We start from the raw sequence: 10,123 nt of genomic DNA, 5'->3' as shown, positions 1-10,123 counted from the left end.
GACATGAGATCTGGGGGCTGGGAAGAGGCTGGATGGCAGCAGCACCCCAGGATGGGCCGTGGCATGGGGACAGAGTGCCCAGCTAAGCTGTCCCTGTGTCCCACATTGTGCTGGCTGTCACTGGGGCCACTTATCCAACATCCTGCGGTACGTGTGGTGCTGTACCACTGCTCCTGCTGCAGCAGCCACATCCTGGTGGTGTTGAGTCGTGCTCTGGGTAAAAAAGTTGGGGGGCTGTGGATAGCTTTTCCTCCTCTGGCTATCCATCCATCCCCTGTGTCCCCAGGTGCAGCAGGTGCTGCAGACTGAGATGACGGGGTGACGCTATGGGTGCTGCCTGGTGGCAGTGCCCCCCCCTCGCCGTTGGAGGGGGCATGGCTGGCATTGCTGAGTGACACCCTATCTGCCAGGCCCCGGCCAGCCGCGGGCCCAGAATAGCAGCGCTGCCCTGCAGTCAGCATGGAGCAACTCTCCAGCCCTGCCGCTCCCCAGGTACCCTCAGGACGGGTGGGGGGCCAGGCTCGGTAACCCCCACTTGGGACCAGCCATGCCGGGTGGGGGGTTGGTGGCACCTGTTCTGTGGCTGGATTGGTGTGGGGACAAAGACACAGGGCACAGCACAAACCTGCCTGCCCCCACTGTCCCCAGCTGCTGGAGAATTACTGGGGTGGGGGGCATTTGTGTAAGGTCACGTCCCTGCCAGGGCAGCTCTGGCCTCCTTAGAGAGCAATCCATGTGGCTTTGTTGTTGTAGGGTGGCATGTAAACATTGGCTCTGCTGGCAGCTCTGCCCATGGTTCATGCTGCTTTGTTATGGTAGGGTCGTCTGGGGGACTGATGGGGGCACGGGGCCAACCGGCTTGTTCTGATTGTACCCCCTCCTGCCTGGGCTCCCCCTTTGTTATTGTAGGCTCTCCCAGCGTGAGGCTGGGCATACCTAGACCCGTGTGGCAGGTGGTGCTGGCAGGACTCTCAGCATCAGAGGAAGCTGAAGTGGGATTTACACCTTGGGGACTAGGGGAGGGAGAGGAAGGGCACGGGGTTGCCTCAGCTCGGACAGTGAAGGGAGCATTGTGTGTTCTGGCATCCCATGCCCTGCACCTAGGATCCTTCAGGAGTAGACAAGCTCTGTCCCAATGGGGCCTATGCTGGCAGGGAACTCTCTGGGGGTTGCAGCCTGGGGTGGGATGAGGTGGGGGCGAGGTGGGCTAACTGCTGCTGACCCCCCCGTCTCTGCATGCCCCTGCAGATGGTGCTGCTGGATGCTGCTGCCCGCCCCATGGAGGAAGGTGGGTAGCATGCAGGGGGACAAGCAGCATATATATGGATAGCAGGTGGGGCTGGCTCACTCATGCAATGAGTGCATAAGCCCTTGGCCTGCTTGGAAAGCCCATGTCACCTCACTCAACTCCTTCCAGGCTGAACAGCTGCTGTGCTCTGCACTGCCTCTGTCCCTGCAGAGTGGGGTCTGGGGGTTCTGCTGCACTGAGACCCAGCAGCTCAGCTCATTGCTGGGGTAGGTGTGCCCACAGGGTTCCCAGAGGCACTACATCCCAGGGGAAAAGAGGAGGAGGAGGAGGAGGAAAAGCAGAAGGGCTCCGGGCCCGTCACTTTCACGCTGGGCAATGAGATCCTGGGGCTGGAACCTGACAACAATTTTCAGAGCCCTGACGCTGAGGTCTACATGCACTTCATGAGGAGTCACTGCTGCTATGATGCTGTTCCCACCAGCTGCAAGCTTGTTGTCTTTGACACCACGCTGGAGGTGAGGCCACGAGGATCACTGGGGTCAAACTGGGCAGGGGGTCCTCCGTGTCCTCCTGACGCACTCCCTTCTCTGCTGGCAGATCAAGAAAGCTTTTGTGGCACTGGTGGCCAACGGGGTGCGGGCAGCCCCACTGTGGGACAGCAAGATGCAGGCCTTTGTGGGTGAGTTCCTGGGCAGCCAGGGCAACAGAGGGACTGCTATGGGATGTGGGCAGAGTGGGCAGCCCCATGTCTCTGCAGGGATGCTCACCATCACTGACTTCATCAATATCCTGCACCGCTACTACCGCTCGCCCCTGGTGAGTGCCCCAGACTGTGATGGGCATGATTCTGCCCTCAGGGTGATGGGAGGAATGTGGGGGAACGAGGCAGCCCTTAGCCATGCCACCCTGAGTAGGGCATCATCTTGCCCTCAGGTCCAGATCTACGAGGTGGAGGAGCACAAGATTGAGACGTGGAGAGGTAGAAGCTGGAGGTGACGGGGGGTGTCTGGGCTGGGGACATCCGTCATGTTCAGCGTGGGGGTGGCTCTAGGAGTGTGGGACACCACTTGCAGCTCTCTCCCTTTGCAGAGGTGTACTTGCAGGGCTCCTTCAAGCCGCTTGTCTACATCTCCCCAAGCGATAGGTGAGCTCCTGCCTAGGGGGGAGATCTGGCAAGATCCCCACCTGGGGGTGGGCACCAACTCAGGGCACTGGGGCGCTTCTGGGCACAGCCACATCCCCCCACCTGCAGCCTCTTCGATGCCGTCTACTCCTTGATCAAGCACAAGATCCATCGCCTGCCAGTCATTGAGCCCATCTCAGGCAACGTGCTGCACATCCTCACCCACAAGCGCATCCTCAAGTTCCTCCACATCTTCGTGAGTATGAGGTGGAATGGAGATGGAGCAGTCTGTCGCTGCAGGGTAGGGTATGTGCACAGTGTGTGCTCACGTGCACTGCCTGCTCCAGGGCTCCACCATCCCCAAGCCGCGCTTCCTAAAGAAAACAGTGCAGGAGCTGTGTGTCGGCACCTTCCGTGACGTGGCTGTCGTACCTGAGAATGCTCCTGTGTATGCTGCTCTGGAGATATTTGTGGACCGCCGTGTCTCTGCGCTGCCTGTTGTTAATGCTACAGGTATCCTGTAGCTCCTACCCTATGCCCGCCTCAACATCCTCTCCTGCCATCCCCTCCTCACCCTCTCCTCTGTCTCCTTGCAGGTCAAGTGGTTGGGCTCTACTCCAGGTTTGATGTCATTGTGAGTATTGAGCATGTTGGCGTGGCCATGGTAGCAGTGGGAGCACATCCTGAGCATCATCATTCCTCCCAGCATCTGGCAGCACAGAAGACATACAACAACCTGGACATCAGCGTGGGGGAGGCGCTGCGGCAGCGCACCGTATGCCTGGAGGGCGTCCTCACCTGCTACCCCCATGAAACCATGGAGGACATCATCGACCGCATCACCGAGGAGCAGGTGAGTGGCAGGAGCACATCCTTTCCATTCATCTGTGCTATTCCCTGCTCGCTGCCCACCTGTGATACTCTGCACCCACAGGTCCATCGCCTGGTTCTGGTGGACGAGAACCGGTACCCGCGGGGCATCGTCTCCCTCTCTGACATCCTCCAGGCCTTGGTGCTCACTCCCGCAGGTATCGATGCTCTTAACTCTTAGCCCACGACGCTCCATCTTTCTCCATTCGCACCCTCCATTTCTCTCCACTTCAGGTAGGCGCTGCCCCTCTGCCACTGCAGAGCTGGCCAGGGAGGGGGGATCTGGGAGCACTGGGGGTGCCCAGGTGGTGACACAAGGCGATGGCAGTCCCAGGGTCTCTAGGTGGGATGCAGGTTGCACAGTTCTTAGGGCTGGGTGATGGTTTTGGGGACATGATGCAGCCCAAGACAAAACTTAACCTTTTGGCATCGCTTCCTGGTCTTCATGTCCACCTGGTCCCCAACAGTGCCCCGTGCATAAGGTGTCAGGGCTGCATTAAGCAGGCATGGGACCTGCACGATGCCCACATGGGTGGCAGTGCCAGGGGGAGACCAGCAGTATATCCCCCTCCAGACCAACCCCATCTCCTTCACCAGTGCTTGTACACGAGTCCGGGATGAAGGTTGTCCCTGTGCTCTGTGTCCCGCAGCTGCAGGGTGGGATGCAGTGCTATGCTGCAGGGTGCCCAGCCCTGTGTGGTGCCCACAGGGGGGTTATGGCCTCGCACACTCTCTCGCCCTGCAGGCATTGATCGACACTCGCTCTGAGGACACCAGGGAAGTGCCACAGGCTCATCCAACGCGGGGCCTCTTGCTCGGGTACCGCAGGGCCGTGGAAGGAGGCTTGGGGCCCAGGGGCTCTCCATGGGGTGGGGCTGCCCACCTACCCTGGCCCTGGGATTCACTCTGAGCCTGGGGCCAACTCCTGCCAACCTTGGGAGGAACAGAGCGGGGGAAAAAGGGTCCAAGCGTGCCTCCAGACTGCGAGCACACAGGGATGCTCAGTAGGCACCGTGCCACCAGGAGCTGTGCAGCTGGACACAGGAACACCTGCATGGCCCTGGGGGACCTGCAACATCCCCCCCTCCCAGCGACTGCTGTCCCCTCCTGCTGTGAGACCCCAGTGTTTCAGGTCCCACTGGTTGTGCCGGGTGCCTGGGAGGAGCGCATGGCTCAGCTGCACGCACAGGCTTGTTTTTTGTAGGGTCTCCAGGGCTGAGCGCTCTGGTAGAGGTGCTCACAGGGGGACCCTGTACACTGATAGGGGGATGGGGGGTAATTTATTTATTTGCCAGTCCCTTCATCCTTGCTGGAATAAAGCAGCCTACCCTAGGCACCGTGTTGTGGCCTTTCTGGGCATGCAGCCTGGCACAGCTCTTTGGGATAAGGCTGGGGATGGGGTGGCCCACCTCAGCGTAGCCAGAAGGATGGGGATGTTGGCTTACAGTGGGGTGTGCAGCTCAATGGCTCCACTGGGGCTGAGGTGACTCTTGAGCCCATTCTTCCTCCCACTACTTTGCCCCTGCCCCCATAACCGCACTCCTGGGGAAGGACAGCTGACGGCAGAAGATCCCCTGTGCTCTGTAGTCCTGGTGCTGCCAGGAGACAGGGTGCCAGCACCCATCCCTGTAGGGTCACCTGACTCCATCCCTTGGGACCACACACAAACCCTAAAACCCCATCGCTCAACCCCAAACCCTGCTGGCAGCTTAGCCCTGCAGTGCGAGGAAGGGGGAAACTGAGGCACGGAGAAGGGGCTGGGGCCAAGGTCAGTTATTCAGGCAGGACCCCAGGCACAGCTCCACACGCAGCGGCACAATCACGGGACGAAGAACACCCACCAATGGCTGCAAACCCCTCCCTGTGCCCCCTGGTTCCTGTGCACGGGGCAGATGGGGGCACTCCCGGTGGCATGTGAAAGGCACAACGATGCCCTGAGCTCAGGGGGCCCCCGGGCGAGCGATGAACTCCAGGTTGATGGGCTTGTCAGCCACCAGGACGATGCGGGACACAGATGTCACCTCCACGCCACGGGGGTCTGGCCGCACCTCGAAGGCTTGGATGATCTGTTGGGACAGACAGAGGGGCAGCAGTGCCTCAGGACCAAACCAGACCAGCATAGCTCATGGTGAGCTTCCCAGGATGGGAGACCCCACTCACCCTGGCGAGGGCCAGGTGCATCTCCAGCTCAGCGATGCGGCGACCAACGCAGGCACGGACCCCATAGCCAAAAGGGATGGAGCTGAAGGGGTGGTGGGGCGAACCGTGTCCCCGGAGCCAGCGCTGGGGCAGGAAGCGCTCCGGCTCAGGAAAGTAGGTCTCGTCATGGGACATGGCATAGTGTGCCAGGACGAAGAGGGTCTGTGGGGTGAGAAGGGGTTAATGCCCTTGGATGCAGTGGGTTACCCCCAGCACAGCCCCCACTCACATTCTTGGGGAAGAGGTAGTCTCCGATGATGATGTCCTTCTCATAGAAGACCCTGGCATTGGTGGGCACCACGGGGTACACCCTGAGCCAGGACAGGGGGAGAGGCATTGTGGGAGATTAACATCTCTTGCTGCTCAGTGGCTCCATCTCCCTCTCCCGGGAGGAGATGGGTGGCTGAATGTGACCCCAAGGGGCTGTAAGCCAGCTCTACACCCTGGCCAATGCTCCCATGTCCCACTCCATGAGTCCCCTGCTAAGCACGTGCTCTCATGCGGGGGAACAGGCTGTGCCAATCCAACTACTCACCCCACCCCAAGAGGGAACAGGGGCTATACCTCAGCGTCTCCTTGATAACAGCCCGGAGCATCGGCATCTTGGGGATATCCTCAGCACCAGGAAACCGGTCTGGGGGCACGACGGCTTTCAGCTCCTGATACAGGGTCTCCTGGATGCCCAAGTCTCGGGAGAGGTGGTAGAGAGCCCAGCACAACGTGTTGGAGGTCTGGGGGTGCAGAGGGAAAACAGGAGTGAGAAGCAGTGAGAATGGGGAAAGTGAGGCATGAAACAGACAGGTTGGCAGAGGGGGTTATGGGGTCTCCACTGACTACTTCCCTGCCCATGCCCCTAGCGCTGAGACTGGGGCGTTCTGGGGACGCCCCGGTGGCCCTCACCGTGTCCACGCCAGCCAGCAGCAGCTCGGCCACACTGCCATACACCTCGTCCAGGCTGAGGTGGCCACTGGCCAGCAAGTAGCTCAGATAGCCCTGAGACACCTCCATGCCCTTCTCCACGTGCCCCTCCAGCTCCTTCATCTTCCGATCGATCAGCCTCTTGCCTGCAGGGATGGACACCCGATGCTGACATAGCAGGTGGTGAGCCCCAGGTGGCCAAAATCGCTGCTCCCCATTCAGGATCACAGGGGTCCAATCCCATCTCCGTGGCTCACCAAAGGCAAAGATGGTGTCCCAGCTGTCCAGGTAGCGGTCCCAGAAGGGCAGCACCTTGCGGCTCCAGCGGGGCAGGACAGTGGCAAAGATAGAGTTCTTGAACATGAGGTTGATGGAATCAATGAAGTGCTGGGTCTCGGCGGGGACCTGCTGCTTCAGGCACCCAATGCGGGTCTCGAAAAGGATATAGGAGATCCCTGCGGGGGACAGGCGGCATCCAGAGCCCCGCGGGGATGGGGGGAGCGGAGTGGGGCTGAGGCCCCCCTACCTTCCAGGGCGAAGCGGTACAGCAGGTTGGCCACATCCCCCACCAGCACCCCTGAGGGGCTGCGGCTCCGCTCGTCCCGCAGCCGCACCATCAGGTCAGACACCACTTCACCGATGGCATCCGCGTACAGCACCGCCTCCGAGGGCTTCAGCAGCCGCTTGTTGAGGACCTGCCGCAGGCGGTACCAGCGCTCCCCTTCCCTGCGTGGGGATGGGACTCGGTGCATCCCCAATCCATGGGAGCATCCTGCACCACGCCACCCCGATCCCTGGCAACCTGTCCACCCACTGTGGCTCTGGGCAGAAGGAGCAAAGGGAGCTCCTTACATCCGCATCCCTACATCACTGTGGGGCCGGACTCACTCAGTGAAGGGTCCGTAGGGCAGGCGTCGCGTGTCCCGGTGCTCCTTCCATAGGGCCATGTCGCTCCGCATTGGGTACTTGCCCTCCTGCCGCAGCAGCTGCTCCAGCACCACCGGGCTCCCGATGTTGATGTTCTGGTAGTGTCCAAAGGTTGACCTCCAGATGGGGCCATAGATGCGCCGGGACATTAGCTGCAATGTACGCGCAGGACAAGGTAGGGTGCATAGTACATCAGGGCAGGGGGTAGCACTCAGCACTGAGCACAGACTGGTGCATGGCACAGAGCGGTGCATCCATCGTCCACCCCAGAGTGCATGGAGAGCCTTGGCAAGACCCAGAGAGGACAGCAAGGACAGGAACAACTGCCATGCACAGGGCAGGAAGATGCAGGCCCATTGTGGTGGCTGTCAGCAGATCCACAGAATCACCCAATCCCCACTCTTCTAAACCCAAGGACAGCCCTTGAACCCACCACCGATAAGGGTGGTTAATGATCAGCGCTGTGCACAGCGCTGGGGCCACACAAGGCCTTGGGGACATACCATCCAGGGAACACCCACCAGCCCTGGTCCTTCTCTGGGCTCAGAGTTCTGCTGTGCTCATAGCCTAACTCTAACCCTAATCCCACACCCACCAAAGCCATGGCCCTCTCAGAGCACCACTACCCCAGGCACTCTGGGGTCAGCTGAGCACCCCCTTGCCATCCACAGGGACATTTCCAGGGGGTGTTTGACGCCTTGCTGGGTACCAAGAGCCCCTCTGGAGCTGGGCTGAGCCTGGGGAGCTGTGAGCACCCTACAGGAAAGCCCCAGTCCCCATTCCCCTGGCTGCTGGGATGCACGTGGTACAATCTCCCTTGGTGACTGCGTTGCAGCCTGAGCCCAGATTCATCTGGATTCGTCACCACCAGGAGACAGACGTTCCTCGTGCGTGGTGGCAGCAGGAGGGGGAGGGACGGCTGCCCCAGTGCTGCAGGCAGCATCCCAGGAAGAGGGGCCTGAGAGTTAGGGTCACACAGACTGTGGGTTAGGATCAAAGCCTCTCTGCCATCGGGTGCTCACAGCCATAACCCAACACAACGCAGGCCTTGTGCAGCAGGGCAGGGAGAAGCTGCTGGGATCCAAGGAAGGCATCTCCAGACCTGTTTGTAAAGCTGGGCCTTGCTTGGAGCCCTGTGGAGCAGCAGGGACCCGTGCTTTCTCCCTGACCCCTGCTGCCCTGTGACAGTCCCTTCACCAACAGCAGTGCCAGCTGCTTGGTGGTGTAGGGAGGCTCCATTCTGCACTCCTCCTGTTCCCATCCTGCACTCAGCTCCCGGACATGGCAGGTCGGAGCTCCTGGCTGCTGGAGGATTGGATGCCGCTTGGCTCACGGCCAGCCAAGCCCATGGCTTGCTTCATCTGATGTATGAGGAAATGTTCGGAGAAGGAAACAAACACCTCTGCCTGTTTCTATCCTGCCTTCCCAGGCACCACCTGCCCCACATCTAACCCCAGTGCTACTGGCTTGGGGTGCCAGGACCCTGCACACAGCCCCCAGACCATCGGGGACCGTTGCCGTGCCCAGCTCAGGCACTGAGGGCAGCTGGAGACACACTTCGGTGTCCCGCTCTGTGCATCACCCCAGGGGTAGCGGGGTGCACCTTCCCCCAACGCTGCCCACCCCCATCTCCCCGCAGTCACTCAGTGCTCACCCCACGCCGGTCCCCGGCACACCTCTGCCGCAACATCACTCCCCACCGCGCCCCCAGAGCATCCCCTCGTCTCCACACCCCCCGGGACCCCCCGGGCACCTGGAGGCGGTGCGTATGCAGCAGGTAGCCGCGCAGGAAGAGCCAGACGAAAGTCCTGAGCAGCCCCGGCCCCGGCAGCTCCGCCGGTCCCTTCAGCCGCGCCGGCCCCGCCGCCGCCGCCGCCGAACTGCCGGTCCTGTACGGCGGCCCAGGGCAGATCGGCGGCGGCGGGCGGAGGCGTAGGGGCAGCAGCAGCCGCCGAGCCCCGCCGCTCGGGCCCGCCATGCTCCGTCGGCAGCGCACGGGACGGGGCGGCGCGGAGCGGTGCAGGAGGCGGCACCGGGGGCGGTGCGGGGGGCGGTGAGGAGGCGGCACCGGAGCTGGGAAGCGGGCGCCGAGAGCCGGGCAGGGGCAACGCGAACCGAGTGCCGGGTACCGGGAAATGCACGGAGGGTACCGGGTGCGGTGTGCGCCTCGTTCAGCAGGCAACGGGCACTACGTGATGGTTGCTGCGCACCGAACGCCGTGCGGCAAACACTGAGTGCAGCGCACTGATTGGGATGGCTGCTCCTCCTGGCCTGCCCTGTCCTTGCCCTTGTCCTAGACATGGCAATCTCACCCATCGTTCCCTGTTCCCGCCTGGCTCGATCACCATATTTCTCTTTGTTCCTATTTCTGCCCCATTTTTCTTCCCATCTTTGCCACTGTCCATTCTTGTCCCTATTGCTCCCCTCACAGCAATGCATCTCCTGCAGTAGCCTGGAACCGCTTGTGAACAGTGGAGGGTCCCTTGGGAAGGTCTCCAGGAGACACAGGGACAGTGACAGGAGTGTTGTTAAGCGGAGGTTGCCCAGAGCATTCATCCCTCCCTCCCCGGGGTAGGGTTTGGATGCTCAGAGAGGGCACAGCCACACCGCAGGGGAGCTGATGGGGCTGCCAGCTGGGAGAGCCTAGCGTGCCCATTGTGGCTGTGGGCACCTTGCTGGAGGTGGCTTTGGTTTGTCACAGTGATGAGGAGCACAGCATCAGCTCCAGTCCACAAGCAGGGCTGCACTGCAGTTATGTACAGGACACGGCCAGCCTGGCACTGCCATGGGCCACTGCTGTGCTTGGGTGCCTGCCCTGCTCTAGGCTGCTCCAGCCT

General features: G+C 61.4%; 2 protein-coding genes across 7 annotated transcripts; one reads left to right on the top strand and one right to left on the bottom strand.

The window, feature by feature from the left end:
* The first annotated feature begins 11 nt into the window (after positions 1-11).
* On the top strand, positions 12-4,571 carry PRKAG3 (protein kinase AMP-activated non-catalytic subunit gamma 3). Of its 6 annotated transcripts, none has more exons than XR_006170340.1 (12): positions 12-492; positions 1,249-1,288; positions 1,520-1,764; positions 1,847-1,928; positions 2,007-2,228; positions 2,339-2,393; positions 2,502-2,628; positions 2,720-2,885; positions 2,969-3,006; positions 3,079-3,225; positions 3,307-3,476; positions 3,988-4,571. XR_006170340.1 is itself a non-coding variant. In XM_042827350.1 (12 exons), exons 1-12 carry the CDS (start codon positions 460-462, stop codon positions 3,421-3,423), a joined length of 1,143 nt encoding a protein of 380 aa, XP_042683284.1. In that variant the 5' UTR covers positions 12-459; the 3' UTR covers positions 3,424-4,571. The 6 variants fall into 6 exon arrangements, 5 of the variants coding, with proteins under 5 accessions (XP_042683284.1, XP_042683283.1, XP_042683280.1 ...); XM_042827350.1 differs by having other exon boundaries at positions 1,532-1,764; positions 2,007-2,065; positions 2,183-2,228; positions 3,307-4,571; XM_042827349.1 differs by having other exon boundaries at positions 2,007-2,065; positions 2,183-2,228; positions 3,307-4,571.
* Positions 4,572-5,000: 429 nt separating this feature from the next.
* LOC122164896 (sterol 26-hydroxylase, mitochondrial) lies at positions 5,001-9,264 on the bottom strand. Its single transcript, XM_042827345.1, has 9 exons — positions 9,040-9,264; positions 7,248-7,438; positions 6,886-7,085; positions 6,617-6,814; positions 6,342-6,505; positions 6,006-6,172; positions 5,671-5,752; positions 5,403-5,603; positions 5,001-5,308 (listed from the first exon to the last, which is right to left on the bottom strand). Exons 1-9 carry the CDS (start codon positions 9,262-9,264, stop codon positions 5,183-5,185), a joined length of 1,554 nt encoding a protein of 517 aa, XP_042683279.1. The 3' UTR covers positions 5,001-5,182.
* Between the last annotated feature and the right edge of the window lie 859 nt (positions 9,265-10,123).

This window comes from Centrocercus urophasianus, unplaced genomic scaffold (assembly GCF_019232065.1).
Source record: "Centrocercus urophasianus isolate 14NV4802_14NV808 unplaced genomic scaffold, USGS_Curo_1.0 seq_28, whole genome shotgun sequence".
Lineage (NCBI taxonomy): Eukaryota > Metazoa > Chordata > Aves > Galliformes > Phasianidae > Centrocercus > Centrocercus urophasianus.
This window is presented reverse-complemented; position numbering and strand designations above follow the sequence as displayed.

Bases quoted from the DNA above. Each gene is read 5' to 3' on its own strand.
- PRKAG3 (XM_042827346.1), top strand. From the start codon at position 460: ATGGAGCAACTCTCCAGCCCTGCCGCTCCCCAG. The intron at 2,394-2,501 runs GTGAGCTCCTGC...CCCCACCTGCAG, and splicing joins TACATCTCCCCAAGCGATAG to CCTCTTCGATGCCGTCTACT. The intron at 3,226-3,306 runs GTGAGTGGCAGG...CTGCACCCACAG, and splicing joins ACCGCATCACCGAGGAGCAG to GTCCATCGCCTGGTTCTGGT.
- LOC122164896 (XM_042827345.1), bottom strand. From the start codon at position 9,264: ATGGCGGGCCCGAGCGGCGGGGCTCGGCGGCTGCTGCTGCCCCTACGC. The intron at 6,815-6,885 runs GTAGGGGGGCCT...TGTCCCCCGCAG, and splicing joins GTACCGCTTCGCCCTGGAAG to GGATCTCCTATATCCTTTTC. The intron at 5,309-5,402 runs GTGAGTGGGGTC...CTGTCCCAACAG, and splicing joins TGCACCTGGCCCTCGCCAGG to ATCATCCAAGCCTTCGAGGT.